The 19,236-nt window shown below is 36.2% G+C and overlaps 2 protein-coding genes across 5 annotated transcripts in view; one reads left to right on the forward strand and one right to left on the reverse strand.

Moving 5' to 3' along the window:
• The first annotated feature begins 5,033 nt into the window (after window positions 1–5,033).
• LOC109042671 (uncharacterized) lies at window positions 5,034–11,662 on the forward strand. Of its 3 annotated transcripts, none has more exons than XM_019059559.2 (6): window positions 5,034–5,284; window positions 6,346–7,206; window positions 7,889–8,028; window positions 8,281–8,368; window positions 8,909–8,998; window positions 9,728–11,662. In XM_019059559.2, the coding sequence occupies exons 2-6, from the start codon at window positions 6,456–6,458 to the stop codon at window positions 9,931–9,933; spliced, it is 1,275 nt and encodes a 424-aa protein (XP_018915104.2). In that variant the 5' UTR covers window positions 5,034–5,284; window positions 6,346–6,455; the 3' UTR covers window positions 9,934–11,662. The 3 variants fall into 3 exon arrangements, with proteins under 3 accessions (XP_018915104.2, XP_072158083.1, XP_018915110.2); XM_072301982.1 differs by having other exon boundaries at window positions 5,035–5,284; window positions 6,351–7,206; XM_019059565.2 differs by lacking the exon at window positions 5,034–5,284 and adding an exon at window positions 5,299–5,432.
• A 436-nt stretch (window positions 11,663–12,098) lies between these two features.
• The window catches only part of LOC109042688 (transmembrane protein 208), a 231,810-nt gene continuing 224,672 nt past the window's right edge, over window positions 12,099–19,236 (reverse strand). Inside the window, exons 2-6 of one of the 2 annotated variants that reach the window (XM_072301983.1) lie at window positions 18,301–18,416; window positions 16,877–17,032; window positions 15,772–15,908; window positions 15,361–15,445; window positions 12,099–14,688 (exon numbers count right to left, since the gene is read on the reverse strand). In XM_072301983.1, coding sequence (XP_072158084.1) covers window positions 14,551–14,688; window positions 15,361–15,445; window positions 15,772–15,908; window positions 16,877–17,032; window positions 18,301–18,306 — 522 coding nt within the window. In that variant the 5' untranslated portion in view covers window positions 18,307–18,416 and the 3' untranslated portion in view covers window positions 12,099–14,550. Of the gene's footprint in view, window positions 14,689–15,360; window positions 15,446–15,771; window positions 15,909–16,876; window positions 17,033–18,300; window positions 18,458–19,236 lie in introns of those variants that run through there. The other variant, XM_019059576.2, reaches the window with a different exon arrangement.

Genomic DNA, 19,236 nt, shown 5'->3' on the forward strand with positions numbered 1-19,236 from the left:
TCACTGATGTCATTCCTGATCCATTTTCCTGAGTCCCTCTAAAGTTTTTCAGTTATTTGAGTTAGAACAACCACTGTTCCGTTGAGACCAGGTTTACTCCCTGTAGCAGGATTTGATAAGAATCAGCTTTAGCAGCTTTCGACGATGCAATTCGAGATACTCATTTTTTACTTCATATAGCCATCGATATGCGCTAGAGTCTAGTAAGAGACTTTTACGGTTGAAAAAATCCTTCTACAGATTAGAAATATTCATCATTAAGCATCATTTGACATTAAGAAATCCAAAAATTCCAATTGCCTCTTTAGGAGCAATTCAAAGTTTGAAGACAAAAAACGAAGAATTCGAGGAACCCGCCATTACAGTTTGTAGGCGCTGTCCTCAGCTTTAGAGACGCAAACGGTTTGCGATAAAATTTTATAGCACAATTAATATTGAAAATTACAGTTTGCAATTTTGATCCAATTAATGTCCCTGAGAGTATGAGAAATCGTTATTTATATCAAAGACAGAGGATCGACTTATCTAACTCCAAATCGGTTCTTTTGCTGCACCAGATAATTTAAGTTTCCATCTCTTTTACCTATTTCATCACATACCAAGAGTAGGAATTGAAAACCTGCCTATTAAGCCCGATTATGTGTACTTAACATTGTGCATGCTGTTTCTTGTTGTAAAGACCCCATATCGATGGCTAAAGTGCGGAATCGCGCACCTCCGTTTGCGACTTCGAAGACTTCCAGTCATACTTCATTTTTTCTTTGAAAACTAGCCGATGGAATTTCTTGAAAATTTCCTTGAATATTCTTTTCCATCAGCAGAATATTCGGTTACATTTCAAGCGATAAAGTTGGCTTTTTTATTTTTGAAAAAACTAAAATAGCACCGAAAATTGTGAAACGTTGCAAAGAGGATACGTGGTTTTGTACTTTGGCCACGCCTTTCTTTCCTTGGAATTTGTTTTTCAGAGTGTTTCTCGAGATTTTAGTCCGATTTTTATGGCCGGAATTATTACTCTTAGGCCACTGCCGATTGAATAAAAAATTGTCTTCTAATCTCTGCGACATCAAATGGCGTTTGCCAGGTTTAAAATTTATAAGATACTCGTGAAAAACAAAGAGCAGGCATACTTTCCCAAAGCGATACTTATTTGAAAGCATGTCTGATTGTGATGTTTAGAAATAGACGATATTAGTTGTTGTCTGTGGCATTCAGCTTGAGAGCAGTCGGTGCATCCGTACTGATTGAGCTCACTCCGTCCTCTTTTCCCAAAGCCGGACGAAGGTCGTAGAATTCATGGGCATAAAGTCGTCTATCATACCTCACCGAGGACATATCCGACTCACTGATGATGTCAGGTGAACAATTTCGCTGAGAAGCTTCTAGATGTTCTCTACAATAACAATGGAGATGTTGCATGTGTGAGGAATTTACGATTTGACCATTGATTCTTATTTAAAAGTTTGCGAGAATCACGATGGTGCCACTGGTTTTCTCTGATATCAACTCCCAAGCTCAAAAAAAGCTCTCAACTTGAGGCCAAAATGGAGGGGATATCCAACCCTACCCTGAGAGTCCACGTCTACATCAAGACAAACTCTCCATGCAAAGATAGGGAGCAAATACATTAGCAGGGTTGCCGTGTTTTCAGTTGTGGAGTCCCCAAATAAAGTGGCAGCCCTGTCAATGTATTTGCTCCCTATCTTTGCATGGAGAGTTTGTCTTGATGTAGACATGGACTCTCAGGGTAGGGTGGGATATACCCTCCGTTTCGGCCTCAAGTTGAGAGCTTTTTTTGAGCTTGGGAGTTGATTTCAGAGAAAACCAGTGGCACCATCGTGTTTCTCGCGAACTTTTACATAAGAATCAACAGCCAAATCGCAAATTTCTCACACATTTAACATTTCCATTACGGCAAAATATGTTTTGGGGCCAGGCAGCAGGCACATTCAATCAGAACTACTCCCAGCGGGCCGATTATTGAAATTGATAGATAAAGCTATAGACAATGAAGATAAAAAGGACATGGTGGGACCCATTGGTGAAAGCGGGTGGTTGCAATGGACAAAGGATGGAAGGATGGAAGTAATGGACTAACCAACGGAAACCAACAAGCAGGGCCGGATTTAGGAGGTGGCCACGTGGACCGCGGCCCATGGCGGCAAATTTAGGGGGGGGGGGCGGCAAATATTGAAATTTTTTTAAATGTAAGTATTAAAAAGAATCGGATTCGGAAAAAAATTGCTAACGAGAAAAGGTATGACAAAATCTCTCATTTCCTGAGAGTATAGTAATTTCCGATTTTGTCGTCTTTCGGTGATTCAAAAGACAGCACCTTTGATTAGTCAAGTTAAGAGAGAAAGCAAACACGCAATTTGACCTGGAAAGGCGTGTGGCGTAGAGAGCAATAATGAAGAGGACTTGAGATGAAAAGGAGAAGCCCTTGACGCGGCGGTCGGCATGTAATACATATTAGCGCCTACAAGACTGCATGAATACTTCATGCATTGCGTCAAACACAGTGCGGTCAGCAGCGGTCGATGTGAAACGCATAGCGCCTACAAGCCTGTAGGAATACTTCATGCATTGCGTCAAACACAGTGCGGTCAGCAGCGATCATCGGTGTGAAACGCATAGCGCCTACAAGCCTGTAGGAATACTTCACGCTTTGCGCCAAATACAATGCGGTCCGCGCGGCGCGGCGGGTGAAGTTAAAATTATTAGACCACATTATTATGTTTGTTCTTTCATTATGTTTTCGTTCAATACTCATAAATGTCCACATAAAGCTAGGTTTACGGAACTTAACTTTCGCGCAAAGTTCCGTGAACTTTTGCTAGGACAGGGCTTTCGCAAAAAAAGTGTCCAACACGAGTAAACGCGTCTTATGCACCCCTCCCCCTCCGGCACGTTCACTTGATGGTTTTTTTTGGTTTGGTTTTGGTTGGAACTTGGAATTAAGTTATTTTCGATGGCGATTTAAAATTTTCGTGGAATTAGAGATTTCCTAGCACCTAACGGCATTACACATGTCTCGACGATGGCATCAATGATGGAGGCAGTTTACGAAGACGATTCATCCATTTAGATTTTAGTCGTGATTGACTTTTACCGTTAAAAATCCTGCTTTGTTGTTTCTTGATTCCTACCGGGTTTGCAACACAATGCCAAGAATACCGGAAAAGCCTTTTCCCCGCGGTTAGTAACTGTAATTTGGTAAGAATGCCAATTTCCAATTCAGGATAAAAGACGAGGAGACGAAAATTAATGAAAAGAAGTTCCTTTGATGATGTCAAAAAATTGTATCGACATGATTCTTATCGGTAGAAAAACAAAGGGGAAAACCGGGAAACAAGGCTAAAATACAAAATTAAAAAAACCGAGACGTTTCGACTCAAAACTTAGTCATGTTCAGGCGGAAATGTTACAATGAAAATTTAAAAGAATGATGATTCGAAAAAAATCGTCGGTATTTTCTCGTGAGAGTTATTTTTGCATGTGCGGCAGGCAGTTGACCAGTAGACGAAGTAAAAATTTAGGCATTCTGATATATGTCTCTTCACTAAAATTTCATGAACATGATTTGCGCGACGGAAGTTACTGAAACCTAATTTGATGGTTTTGATGGTTCGAGCATAGCAACCTCAAAAAGTTAAATATTGAGACCTGCGTGAGCGCTCAAGCTAACTTATGTATATTAATCAGAAATATTAAAAAATTGAAATAGGAAATTCTGTAACTGGACGATGCAGAAATCTTGCAATTAGAGAAAAAAGTATCAGAATAGATTTGATAGATTAAACCTTAGATGCCCAAGTCGGGCCAAATTGACTCGAGGCTGGCTAAAAGCACGTGCCCCGCCGGTTGTATGGGATTGGCATAAGGTTTTAGATAAAGGTCTACCTACAAAAATATCTTAAAATAGAAATCAGACATCAAATTGAAATGAAAAGAAAAGGAACGAGTGTTAATTCAGTCGAAGATAGGATGGACGTATTCGGGCCTCGTTTTTCAACTCTTCTACCGAATCTGAGCGACACCTCATGAACAGCATTGTGAAGTGGAGCATTGAGAGTTCACGCCTCGCGCCATCGCGCCTTCAATCTTGCAGATGCAACACGGACATCCATCAAGCACGAATAGTTGTATCTCTACGCCGTCATCGTGAGTTCACGCTTACGCTTCGCGCTACTATCCCGCCGCTTTAAATGCAGATGCAATATACGGATATGCAGTAAGCACGAATAGTTGCATCTCTGCGCCGTCATTAAAGGGCGTTAAGGTGTCTCATTTTTGAAATCAGAGAAATTTGAAGGTTAGTTTGCTCAAAATCTGCTAAGACGTATCCAAATCAAGAATTGTTTTGAAGAAGAAGAAGAGAAAAAAAAGTTTAAAGGTCACCCTTAAGTGGCTTAAAGGGCGCATGGCTAAAAATTTGTATTTTTGCGAGTTATGTCGTAATGGGGGATTTTTATTTGGGACGATCATAATCCCTGGAAATCTGTCGCCGGGACAGACTGACCCGACTATCTTTTCAGCGGCGGGAGAGTTATATATGGTGCAAAGGAGGGGGGGGGGGGGGTTAAGAAAGCGCTAGAATATCACCAATAAGATGAAAATTTCAAATTACCCTCTGAAACATGGAAACAACGTAGATTATATTCCCATAACTATCAAAATAAATGCATTTAAGCACGGGTCAATCAGACTCGACTTGGGAATTGGCGTATAAAAAAAGTCTTGGGCACCCTAGATTCAACAGATTTTAACAGAATTAACAGATTGCTTCTGATTGAGAGCTCGTAAGTCGCCTGAAGTTTCTGTCTGACGTTGCGCTGAATTCAATTGGTGCAGAATTAACTCGAATAGAAGTGAATAATTTAGTGGGTTCCGTCAGGGAGGCGCGGTGCGCTGTCGCTGTCGCTCCCTGGAAAAAAGCCCGCAAATTTAAATTTCGCGGTTGAAAATCGAAAAAAACGCGGGAATCCAATCAACGATTACTTGACATCAAACTTGGCCGGTGGTTGGTGTTTCTCGTGTGGCTGTCAGATAAAAAGTGTATTTCGTAATAAACTTCGGAAAATTACAGAATCAATTTTATTCGTAAATATAATAAAATAAGTGAAAGTGTCTGGCTCAGCTGTGCACTGTTAATGACAGTATTATCTCATCATTTTCAATCACTTTCATTTGCTACACAATCTGCATCTACTAAAAAATCATAACCGAATTCATGATTGTGTTTGTGAAGTGTGTTTTTTCCTGACAGAAAGCAACTTCAGTGGTATGTGCTCTCCAGTTAACCTTCTCCCTAATTTATCTCAGTATCCCACCTCTTATTCTTGGTTTTGTCCATCCGTGAATCCAGTCATCAAATTAATGATCGTTCAGGCAGATTATCATCCTTTTATCATCTTTTAACCTCACCATAAGTATTGGTCCCTTCTTGTCATTGTACATTTCAATCCAAATGTATCCACCCTCTTCGGGCCAGTAACATTCCATTTATCATGGGAATAGCACATGCCTGGTACTAGGTGCAGATAAAACATCATGCAGATTTTTACAGGCAATTCCTTTCTGTTTCTCGGTCACCAAATTGAATCAGTGACTTATCAACCTAGATTCAGGGACTGTTAGATGATGAAACAATCTTTTTCACCGAGTCATGGGCAATGTAAATGCACCCTCATTCAATTACATTGTTTACATTCATGAGAAAACTTCAGAAGTGAAGATGTCATTCTTTGCCACTGATTTCTCAGTTTCATAAGTTGGTTACTTCAAGAACCGAACTTTTTTCATGTTGGATTATTCAGTCAGTTCAGAGTAGTCTGAGGTTTGTTGATATTTTTGCCGAGTTCCATGTTCGGAACATATGGATGTCTCAATTTCTTGAAAGCATATCTGTAGAATTTTTAAAAAATCTAGGGAAGAAGCTGAGTTTAATCCTGACACCCAAAGTGTGAGGAGCAAACAAAGGTTGTCCTAATATTTGTCATGATATTACTGTTAGAGCTTGCGCATCACACTTATGTTGAGAGACAAACATCAAAAGTATTGTTTATTCACCAGTGGTGCCAGCTGACTGCATGTATTAACCTGTTAAGTGGTGCGAATTCAGAGCTAATCGGAGCGGAGATTGATGTTTGTCTCAACATATGATGCGCGAGCTCTAACAGTAATATGCATGACAAATATTAGGACAATCGTTGCTCCTTACACTTTTGGCGTCAGGATTAAACTCAGCTTCTTCCCTTGATTTTTTATAAATTCTACAGATATGTTTTCAAGTAGAAAGTACAAGCTGTCTAATTTTGTTCTTTTATTTTTTCCTTTTTCCAGAAAAGAATGACTATACCAACGCATGCTGTTTAGAAGTTATGTGAGCTGGCTGGCAAGAAATCAGGAATTGTTTTTCACATCTGTATGCGGTTTCTGAAGTTCTTCACAAAATGACGTCGGATAATGGTAGCAAAGAACTCTTTAAGCGACAGAATTATGGTCGGCAGTCTTTGGATGGCTCAAAAATGAGTATGGAGCAGAGGAGGCAAATTTGCCGTCTACGGAAATCAGAAATTGCCTCCAAGTCAGAGGAAAACTTAACAGATAGCAATCATAAAATAAACCAGACAAATGAAAATATCATCAAATGCTCTCAATTCAGGAATAGTTTTGAAAACATTGATAATATGAAAAGATTCGTGCCTCAGTCTTGTGACACTTTCTCTCACACCAAAAGTGATTCTTGCGATAATATGAATAGGGAGCGAACGTGTATAAAGGCTGTGTCTTACCCTGGACCCCCTCCAGCGGTGGATCAACATTCAGAAATAGCGAACTATCATTCTTACATTCCTGTGTCTGTAGACATTACTACTGAACGATCAGCTCCTAATATCCAAAAGACTGCTTTAACAATGGAACCAGTTACTCCTGGCCATCACTTACATCCTAACAAAGCTCTTCGCCCTTTTACCTCTGTTAACTTCATATTAAGACCACCCAGCTCTGAGCCACAATCACCTATCGATATTGTCATGCACGGCTCTAGTATTACATATTCAACGTTTTCAAATGACCCCAAACTTGGCTATGAGTCTCAATTGGAAATAAATTTTAGACCAGCAGGACCAACATCACAAGTAGCTTCTCGTTTAAAATCCTTATCTTTGTCAAATGAAAATGCCAATCCATCAACACAACGTAAGTTTGAATTTTTTTCCCTCTCTTTTTTTAAATTTTTTCTGAAGCTGTTGAGAAATAGAATGAATATCATTCCGAAATAAATATTTTGTAGTCTACACCATGAAAATAGTTGAGGAACGCTAGGTGAATGGCCTAGTCTGTTGTTTCAAGGTTGCATAGCTTTACCGAGCCTGAGGAGCGAATGTACCTCCTTTTCAACCTATAAACAATACCTTAATTCAGCTTCTGACATCCCCTCATCTGCCTGTTTTTGCGGTGCAGAATATAGTGTTATAAAATTACTATACCTTTTTGTAATATAGTATCACAAATTTTCTGAGTGAAAGATGTGAATCATTATTTTTAACTTAGACTGAAAGTAGAAAACATTGGAAAACCCGTTTGAAATTATGCTGTCAATGATAAAAAACTCATCTCACTTCTCTGAAACATCTGCAGGCAATCAAGATGAAGTAACAGGCGGTAACCTTTCAGTGAGCACTCTTTTGGAGAGCGTTCAATATCATTCTGTCGAACTATTAGGACATTTTTTATTGGAATAGATGTTTAAAGTTTTTCTAAAGTAATTCTTTTTGACATAAAGTGCGAACAAATGGAAGAAAAATAATATAATTTATTTGTTAGTCCAGTATCCACAAAGGTGGTATTTCGTTTAATTTAAAACGAATTGCATTTTCAGTTGTCATCAGTGAACAAATTAAACGGAAACAGATGTTGGAAGAAGTTTTAGAATCAGATGTGGAGCGATTGCAAAATCTTGAAGAAGAGATAAATAGACTGAAAAAGTACCTGTTTTTAAGGCAGTCCATCCCAAAGAAGGTAAGAAAATTGTTTTCTGTGCTCTTTCTATTCAATTCCAATTTCTGTGAAGTATCATAGTCGTGATTGAAATAGATTTTAATAGTTATATTATAGCCAATATCAATTATTAGGTTTCATTCCAGAACGGGAAACAGCTAATAAGTCTAGAGTTAAGTTTATTAGAAAAAAGAGAGAGTTGTTTCTCTGTTAAGTTTATTGAAAATTTTCCCAATATTTTACTGTTCCTTACACAATTCTCATTTGTTCCAGCTGGTCCAGGTGAAAGAAGATATAATTTTTCTCAGGGGCGAATGTGCAAAGTGGACTTCTCAAGTAGATTTAGCATCTAATGAACAAGGTAATTTTAGTTGCAGTCTAATTCTTAAGCATGAGAAGGTTGGATAAAAATAAGAGAATTAGTTTCCTCTCAAATGTTTTATTTTTTTATTTTATACATCAAAGACCTAAAGTCTTTTTTCCTCATGTGTATCAATAAATTTTATCTGATGAAAAGAAGTAAAAGTAAACGCGCCTTTAAGTTGCTTTCACCAAGATCTCATTTTTCGTGAGAAACACATAATCATGACGCCAAAATATAAGTTTTGAAAGTGCCTCTTGAGCAGTGTAGACGCTATTAGTTTTATGTCATAGAAAAGGGATATGTACCAACCTATTCCCATTAGATGTACTGACAGATATTATGTCATTGTTATCATTCAGATATGATTCAATATAGCAGAGAATCCCTATGTTACCACTATTAGCGTCTATTTTTCAAATTAAAACATTTTCTCCACTCTTTTTTCTCTTGATTTTGCTCATTTTTCTCATTTTTTTTTTCAATGTTCCCAACTTGCTGTCTATAATGAAATGTTTCAAGTTTATTTTCGACTTTCAGTTCCTCTAGGAGAGACAAACGAAGATTATTACAAGGAAATCTATCATGAATCAGATTCATCTCTAGTTTGGAGAAACCAAAATGTATCAGGTATGCATATTGTATTCCTAATTCTTTCAGTTAACTGTTCAGTTATTTCCTAACGTCCACTTTTCTTCTATTCATTCCTCAGTTTTGATTCTCATCCCCTTTTCCTGATTTTAATATGCAGCCTACAATAATTTGTGTAACACAATATGTTCTTAATCCAACCATGAATTAAAGCCTGTAGACGGGAATTCTGAAAACTGGACAGGGTGTCTGCAGGTCTAGAAAACCTTGAAAACGGAATTTTATTAGGTCAGGGAAATCAGGGAAAAGCCAGGGAATTTTTTGAAAAAGACTTAACTTAAAATTGTTTAAAATATCAGCGCTGTCCTTACAAGGAAACTATGTCTGGTATTGTCTGGTTCTTGGTTCATTGCCCTGAGTCACATTCTGAATAGTGAATAGAGAAAGAATCTCCATTCAGGAATTGCAATTTTAGTCAATTGAATGAATAATACCTGAAAAAAAAAGGTTCATATGCTTCTGTCATTTGCAGGGAAATTAATGCCTTAACATGCATGAGCGCTACTTATTTTAAGGACAGCCCCTAAAAAAGTTATATGAAATAGTAATGCACAACTTATTTACTAACATGTTTCGTCGAAATACCAACCATCAAAAATGTATGAGTAAAAATGTGGCAACACAAAATTAAATTAAATTTCAAAAAAAATTTTTAAAAAAAAGCTAGGTAAGTTAAATTTGTTATCTGTTCGCTCTTTTATGTTTCAGCTCAATCACACAACTCGGAAGAGGTTGGATGGCAATGCAATATGTGCACTTTCATAAACTACCCTGCATTGCCAAAATGTGAGCAATGTGAAATGCCACGCTTGGATTTTGAGTCCAGTATTATTGCTTCATCAAGCACCCACCCCCATCAATCTCACACTCCAGTTATGAAATCTAATGTCATATCCTCAAAATGTTTTCTTTAAGGTAAAATTTTAACTTAAGTACCTTCAGTTTATGGCCAGCAGCAGTACAAGTAGTGTTTTCAAGTTGAATTGCAGCCCTCATTTATGAAAACCATCGCTTCCCTTTTTGTATGTAGGGTTTCACAGGGATTTTGATCCAAATGGAATGCCTGATTCATTACAGGTGATTTCAAGTGATTTAGGGACGAGATCCACCAATATGTTGCGCTGCTACACGGCCTGTGTTTTTGAGAAGCAATAAGTATCATAATGCACAAATTAATGGTTGATAATGTGAAGCAGCATCAATACTGAGTAGTGTGACATCGAATTTGCAAGGATTCATTGAATATAACTCACGATTCAATGTGTAAGAGAGAGATATCATTATAATCTCTCTCTCTTACTCATTGAGCCCAATAACGACATCCGTCATGGTAGGTTTCGATATAAATTTTCAGTAAATCATCACAAATATGATGTCATGTTACTCAGTTTTAGTGCTGCTACGCATTATGGATCAAGTTTTTTAAGTAACTTATACATTGCGATAATTATTGCTACTCAAAGACACTAATCGTGGAGCAGTGCAACGTAGAGGCGGTTCTTGTCTCCAAATAATCTTAATCCTCGAAAAGAGTTCATGGGATACCAGATGTTTTATTAGACATTGAAAGATTGTGAATGTTTGATAATAGTTTTAATACAGACGATGACTCTACGATAACGTGAGATATCATTTTTGGGACGTTTGCATTCATGTAATGTTTAGAATTTTGTATTGACTTTTGATTGAGCCATTGAACCCAGAGCTATAACTCCTAAAATTCTATCCCTCCAGGATTTGTGCTTTTGCTGATTCACGGAATAGTAAAACGCATCTGATTGCCCCTGCACAAGCTAGCAAAAAAGAGCAGCTGGTAACTTGAAAACTTATTTTACCTCTGACCTAAATGTTGACTCCTTTTAAAATTTAAAAAAAATAACTTTACCATGTAATATTAAGGTGACAAGTTCTTAAAACGTAGGAAAATTATGGCAGATGTGCAGGAACATTTCGACATTTTTTCAAAATGGAAAGGTTGTAGAAAAAGTTTTGAAAAGAGAAGGTGGTTCGCATGAAAATCGTGAACATTTTTTAGCAACAGTAGAAGTAAGACTGCCACATGAGGAAGATTAAAGAGTTTTCAAAAAGAGAAGCTAAAAAATGTTCTCCTTTCTAAGTAAATGGCTGTGAAATCATGCAATTTGATTGCCTTGCAAAGGTGAAGGTAGTTGCTTTAACTACACCGAAGAGTTCATAAGACTTTGTCACAAATCTTTGAGAAATTTAAGAAAACTTGTCACCTCGATTTTAGAAAATCTGACATTTTTTTTTGTATAATTCAGACCCTTCTACAAATAAAAAGAGTTACATACATATGGATGAAAAAGTTTGTGAGTAGAAAAAAGAAGACATGGATGGATGTTACACTAAATGTATAGTGAAGAAACCCTGGAGGTTAAAATGTTCTTTGGAAAACTTCACAATTTCGTGAGATACACCTCTTAATTGCAATATTTCTCCTTTTAGAGGCTTGGCACCTGTTACCTGTTATATTTAACATCAATAATATTGTTTTATGTGTTATTTTGTACTTATTCAAATGTATACATATCTTATCTACCATTTGTTGGAAATCTCATGTTAGAATGTTGAAAAATCTCTTGTATGCCTTTATTATTTCAAGTAAAAGAATTTTATCAAATACTTTGTTTTATCTGAGTTGTCAATTTTTCCTTCAAATAATGAAAGCTTCCCTTGTATTTGATGATGAAAGTCTAACCTTACAAATTGAATTTGACTCCTGATGGTAAGATAAGGCGGAAATGAGTGCCTTGCATTTTAAATTTTCTCATGTATGAGGATTGAGGATGTGTGTAAAAGGGGCTCAAATGCGAGTATTTTAAATATTTTTTTTTAAAAACCACCCACAGTTTCTGCAAGCAATGACTTGCCCTGAGTAAAATAATATTATGACAGCCACCGGACAGTATAGTCGGTAGTCAGACTCCTGACCGCTGAAAAGCAGCTTTCGCTGTTTAGTAGTTACAAGTGGGGCTCCAAGGGGTCTAGTATTCTTGACCCTTAAAATTTCAACTGAAGTAAGAGTTAAAAGGATGGGTATTCAAATAATTATCACATATTTTTAAAACAATAAAAAAACAATACATGTATTTTTCAATTAAACCAATTCTGAATGCTTAACAACCAAAACATTGGCAGCAAGTGGTAGGTACATAAACGATAAGTAAAAACATGTGAATCCAGATTTTGGGTTAGAAAATTTCTCCACCATTGACAATGTGATATTCATACAATTACATGATTCATGCTAACGCCAAGACAACAGATTGTCTCAGCGCATGCGCTTACAGAAATCAGTGACACTTTTTTTAATCACTTTGCTCACAATCAGTTCAAATTCACGATCAGTGGACTTTAAGACAAGGCATAAATTGAAGCACTTTGTAATGTGTTTTTTTCTTCAAGATTTGACAAGGAAATTGAATGGCGCGACGAGCAGTCTGAAAATCACCTCCTAAACAGTGTAATAGGGGTTTACAATTAGCATTGCTTGAATGGCAAAAATACCAATGAGCTCATCGATACCATCCAACTCCCATCTGATCTGTATTAAAAATACTTGTTTATACCTCGTGCAGGAGTTGATTTCCTAACTTCCTGTTCTGTGAATCATTTTTATTTGTAAGATTTCGAGGAAAGACCAAGTGACTTCTTTTTTAAATTGAACCTTGTCTGGTGGATATATCAAACAACTACCTGGTGCATTTTTCAAAATTTGCAAGTGTAGAATCAGTTTTATACACCACTGGTAGTCTCACAAAGAATTTCTAACATTTTCCTGAACCACCTACCACTTTCTTGCATAAATGTTTATACAAATCAATACTTAGTAATTACGGATGTACGTAAATGACAATACAAAGTGTTTTTCGACCAGCCAGTTGGCTTTGAGTGCACTGATGATTAGGAACTTGATCAAACAATTCAATTGTCCTTTACAAATGATATCATGATTTCTCACTAGTCAATCATGTGTACTTCCTATGGCTAAAGGCTCACAAGTCCTTGGGTTAACTTAAATACTGAAACGCAAATTTGCGAGGAAGATAATTGAAAAAAGAAGGAACAGAAGTAGTTCTTCAAAAACGAAAACAAGAAATCCAACAGAAAAATATGAGTTATGGAGTATTTTCATCTTCAAAAACAGTGGTAGGAAGATGGAGAGCAATGTAGTCATGTTAAGGAACATCTGTCAGAGGCACTCTTTTTTCATCAAAAATTGAAATCAAATGAAATCGAAATTTTTTATGTTTTATTAAAGTCATAGTAAAGATATTTTAAATAAATAATATGATTATCATCGATTGTTCTACTTTGTTTCTTCCCTAACCCTTACTTAACAGGAATTTTTTTTTTATTCACAGAGTGCATTACACATTACGAGAGAGTGTAATGTGCCATTACATCGCCCCTCTGATGTAAGGGCGTACCTCAATTTTCATATGAGCCCTGTTCTCCTTATGACTCAATGCTTTCCGGCTCATACGGAAATTAAGGTACCCTCTTACATCAGAGGGGTGATGATTTTCAGTACCAATTTACAGTTATCAATTTACAGAAGGTAAGACACAATCAGCAGTATGACACATCGTCTTGAAGGAACTCGTTCGAATTCATTAAAGCATTGTAAGTAGAGAAACGTGCAAAAAGCAGACAAAAACAAGGTACATTTAACCACAAGGAGCATTTTGAAATGGCATATCAAATTATCATCAAGACCAGAAGTATGGCAAAAGACATAGGTATTGACAAAAATATTCTTCAAGCCCTATGCATTCTTCCTTTATGAACAGCACAAAAATCCATGAAGCCAGCACTCCTGCCTTTGAGCGTCTTGTATCACTTTCTCAGAGAACTTTGTTTAATCAGGGAAGGTGCGTGAAGTGATAGCTTTCTCTCGCTGACATTAGTTTAGCCTTACCCAATGAAGCTGTTAGAATTTGAAACTGCTGAGATCTCCTATGAGCAGGATACGGCCTCATTTAAAATGAAACAGATGGGGCTAGTACCTACATTTGCATGATAGAGGAGGTTAGCTGCTTAGAGAGTCCACTGAACATTATTGCGAGGGAGGGCTTTTTAGATTTTCATGAAGGTATGCTCATTTAATGAGGAAGACATTTATAGATTTTTACCTTCATATAGGTATTCTTGAATTTTTTCCATTCTTGGTAAAATCACCAAACTCACACATTTTTCTCTGAAATATGGAATTTTAAGATTTTAGAAAATTTTGGATGGTCGATGCCTTAATTAATGAGGCTTTGGAGTTAAATGTAATTACAAATCCAAACAAATTGACAGTGATGTTACAAATAAAAAAAAGGAGAAATAACCATCACCTTTAGAAATTATAGTTAGTTTTTAGCCACAAAAACTAATCAGATTCCATTCTTTGAGTTTGGCGGCAGGAAAAAGGATCTTCTGCAGACATATGAAAAAAAGAAATAAGAAAGAAAAAAAAACCTTGTAATACATTTGATAGATATCTGATACTATCAGTCTTTAAATCAATGAATTCTTTTCATTTTCCTTTCGAGCTTTTTCTTCTTCTTCAGATCTTGTTCTTCTTCGGCAGGACTTGGTTGTTGGAAGAACCATGGTCCAAGGAATTTGGTCCACAACATCCATAAAGCTCTTGCAGGAGCCTAAAAAGTAAACAAAACAGATTAATTTGGACTTGAGAGGAAGAAATACTTCTTGGCTTCCCAATCTAAAAGAGTGTTATCACAATACTCCAAAAGAAGATAAACTCGATGAATTGGGTCTGTTGGCGTGGCTGACCTGAGTCAAGCAGAACTAGACCATCCCTCATCAACTTCATTCAGTTGAACCTGAGAGAGGCAGGTTCGAAGTATTTTCCATTCTTTTGCCTCAACGTAAGATATACATTTTTGAAAACTTTTTTCTTTGGTCATAATTCCACAAACTAGTATTTTTTCTGCACTTAAAATTTTTAAAACGAGAAAATATATCACTTTTTGAGTTTCAAACTCGTCCTAGGTCATTCCCCTTATTCTCTATGTAAACCTTATCCAAAATCCTCTAAGATTTAAAGGTAAAGTATGGTCATTTACAAATAGAACGGCTATCTTTTCTCTCTAGGAGCTGAGTCTGAGCCAATAAATTACCAAACGACCTTTCTTCTGTATGTTCTTGGTAGTTATATTAATTTGAAAGTTTAAAAAAAATATGAAAATCTAAATTTAAATTTAGTTAGCTTGGGATAAAAACCCACAATACTTATAATTTTTATTTATTACTGAGTTCAATAACTATTAATTAATAATGTTAAGAATTTGCCACTAGCAAGGACTTACCAAAATCCACAGCATCCAGAAATACCTGGAAATCACAGACAGACCTTGGCATCCAGCAGTTAGGATGATCAAATCTTTCACATGCCTGAAAAAATCATTAAGAACACATGAAAATTTAGTCAGAGGAAAGGAAAATGAGTGGGCAATTCAAAATAATAAGAGGCTTAATGTCCGGTGGGGGGGGGGGGGGAAGTTAATGATTATCATCCTTCCAGAACGTTAGACTATTATCTACACAAAATGTAAAATTGAGAACTACCTTAAATTTACAGTAGAGGGAGATGAAATTTTGCAAACATACAGCTTTGCCTTGAAAAAAGAAAAATGAAATTTTTTTTTGGAGAACCTATGACAGTGAAACTTTAAACTAAAAAAAAAAAAAAAAAACACTGCAGATTGCAAGACACTTACTCAGCTAAACCACCTTCCATATTGAGATCAACACCACTGTCTATCAATTGTCCTGAGTCCGAATAAGTTGGATGAGCCATTTTTTCCATGAATTTGTAGCTACCTAAATATGCAGCATTGGCAAGTAGAAGCAAAACCTGAAAACAGAAGAAAAGATAGTGAAAGGATTAATAATTTTCCTCTGCAGCCACTGTATCACAAGATAGCAATTTAAAGCACTTTTTAAATGTAATTACTTGGATAACTTCTCTGTATTCCTAAAATTGAGGTCTCTTTAGGTTGTGTTTCTCTCAAATTAGGGATGTGACTCAGAATGCATCATACCATAGTCCACTATCGTAAGGACTTTCAAAAAATAATTTCTAACGCGTACAGAAAGAATGTGAAACTTATTACCAATTATTCGTTTCGGAAAATTCTCGAGACTTGGTTTTTGAAGTTTCTGAAAAGTACCTGATATAAAATTATTGTGTTATTTCATTGCAAAAAAAAAAAAAAAAAAAAAAAAAAAAAAAAAAACTCTCCAATGTTATTTTCCATGAAGGTTAAAATTTTTTCCATCAATCAATCTAAAAATTGGCTGGAACTGTCAGCTAGCTAGAGTTGAGTTGCCTCTTCTTCTAAAAGTAGGAAGTGCCATGAAACAAATGATTCAAATTAAAGCTCTTGTTTTATCTTTGGCCATTACCATATAAAAAAAAGTTACAATCTGCAAAAATATAATATAATGAAAACTGCAATGATTACCTTATAATCATGTTTTCAAAAAGCAATTGAATTTGTAGTGGTTACCTACTGATGCAAATAACTAAGGAGGTAGGTACTTAGTTGCATCATTGTCAGTATGTCTACATTAGTTTTCGACAAGTATGATAGTGTGAATGTTACTCTTGTCAACTATTAATGTTCATTAAAGAAAGAAAAAAAAAGGAATACGTACAAAAAACTTAAATAATGCAACTTGAGCATTTGAATACAATTTAGTGGATGCCATTGAATAGATGCACAGGACGAACAAAAAAAATTGAAGATGTGCAAAATACATAGCAAAACTGTCCTTGATTGGCTATTCAGTAATGACTACAAAAAATGAGTGCATACTTACAATGCTCCAAAAACTAAACAGATTGGATAAAAAGTATGTGCCCACAAGAAACACAGCATTTGCTCCAAGGATCATCCTTTTGTAGAACTCAAGAGTCAGTGAGTTTTCAGATACAATGAGTTTAGCGCCTTTAGTTGCCTGTTTACCTTTTTGAGGCTGGAAAAAAGAATATATGAGTCTTTAATTATTGATAAAAAGAGACTGGTAAAAAGGAAGTACGTTACCTCAAATATACAATTAAATACCCTATTTCATCTCATTCTTTGCCTCCTCTCCATTTCCCATCCAAAGATTCCGACACAATCTCTCAGATTTGATTTTCGTGGCTTGCCATGAGAATGGAATTTGCATGCAGACAGGAGGTTCGACAAAAACAAAATAAATTGGATTAGTTAATAGCCTTCTACTTACATAACAGTATCCCTTGAGATAACTACTTAATGTCAAAGAAAAATTCTCCTCCACGTCTTAAATAAGGTTCGGATAGGACCATATGTTATGAAATTATAACTCCACGATCATAAGAAACCTGAAGCCAGTTCGTCACCTTCCAGGCAAAGTATCACAAGCGCCATGCGACGTTTAAAAATTTCCGCCGCCATTTTATTTCTTTACTGAGAAATTGTTGGTTGAATCTGTTTGGAAATTTCACTAAATTTTATCGGCAGCACAAAGAAAATTCAGTGAAATTTTCGGACAGTTTCGTCGAACAATTTCTCTGTAAAAAAATAAAATGGCGGCGGAAATTTTTAAACGTCGCATGGCGCTTGTGATACTTTGCCTGGAAGGTGACGAGTTGTTCTTATTAGGTATAATTATCTTTAACATGTTTTAAATATTCTAAGAATGTTGCAGTTGACATACCTTTAACCATGGAGGAGTGTGCAACTATGATGAATTGGACAAGTGTCTACTTCTATTTTTGAAAATTGAGAATGGATTTTCACTGAGCAGATTGTCTATGCTGTTTTATACTGATGGAAAATTGTTCTATGCTGACTAACTTTCTGAATTGAACTGCATTAGACACAAAAGTTGCTGTTTAGTTCTGCAGTTAATAAATAAGTCTATATAGCTACAAAATCTGTAGCAAAATGTCCTTTCATTTTGGGGTTTTTTTCATAAAAAATCATAGATCACTATTGGTGACATAAGTATGAGATTCTAAGATTTCAGCATCAGGATTCGAGCTACAGGATCATCTCTTCTTCTTTATTTTAACTTAAAGCAAGAAGGATGAAGATTGATGGAAGCAATATAAAATGAGGAAATGGTTGACCTCAAATAAATTTTAATTGAGTCATAGTAAATTAAATTATTCCAGTTTTAGAATTTAAACTTATGTTTCAAAGGAAGATACAGGAAGTACCTCAATAGAGTCTGTGAGAAATTTCTTAACTTAGTAAGTAACTAAGAATACAAACCGCCATGGTCAAGCGATGGTTCAGTCAAGTACAGGTGGAAGAATATTATTCGATTCAATGATATTTTATGACACTATATTAATAAAAATCTTTGCACGAAATACTGTGCCACAATCGGTGATAAGCCATGTAAACAAATCGAATTTGGAGGTTAGGACTACACATCAGCAGGCATGGATGTTATCAACCAATGAGCTGGCAGCTGGCGTTGGCACATTGCGATGACAGCGCTGCGCCAACGAATACCGGCTAATTATGGTACTATTTCTGGGGTAGTAGAGTTCCCAGTGCTTGTGATTTCAAAGGGGGGGGGGGGGGGGGGGGCACGCTGTCATCAACAATGTAGCTAAAATAATTTATGTGTAGTATTGTAATTATTCTGTACACATTTTTTGGAGGTAAAAAAGGAAAGCATATTCAGCAAAACGTTTTAAGTATATAAAGGTTATTTTTACAATAAGGAGGCGAGAATAAAAGAAATAGCTGAATATACACTGAAATTATTCAGGATACATCCTGAAAATCCGGACATTGAACCAATCTTCAAAAAGGTACTCGTCAGCATTTTAAGAACATTTTGAAAATATTTACATGATGCAGTGCCCAAGAGATGGTCGAGAAGCTAAGATTTTCCTTCATTTTCGCGGGATACAACACCGCGTACCTACCCTGGAGTTCGAACAGTGTTACACTCTTGGCCGCTTTGAGGCTTTGACCTATCCTTATACATAAAATGTTTTTATGAAAATTGCCGTAAACATTGAAAAATTTCTAATTTTCTCAGCGCTTCTCATAAACTTTGGAAATAATGAGATTTCCGCGGTAAATACGCAACTTTTTCGGAAGTGTAGTCGAAAAGCGCAAAATTAGGCGATTTTCATCTCAATATCGCGGGAACATTTCCAGTGGTTTTGTGAAAAAAATTATTAGAAATTA

Source organism: Bemisia tabaci, chromosome 6, assembly GCF_918797505.1.
Source record: "Bemisia tabaci chromosome 6, PGI_BMITA_v3".
In the NCBI taxonomy this organism is placed as follows: Eukaryota; Metazoa; Arthropoda; class Insecta; order Hemiptera; family Aleyrodidae; genus Bemisia; species Bemisia tabaci.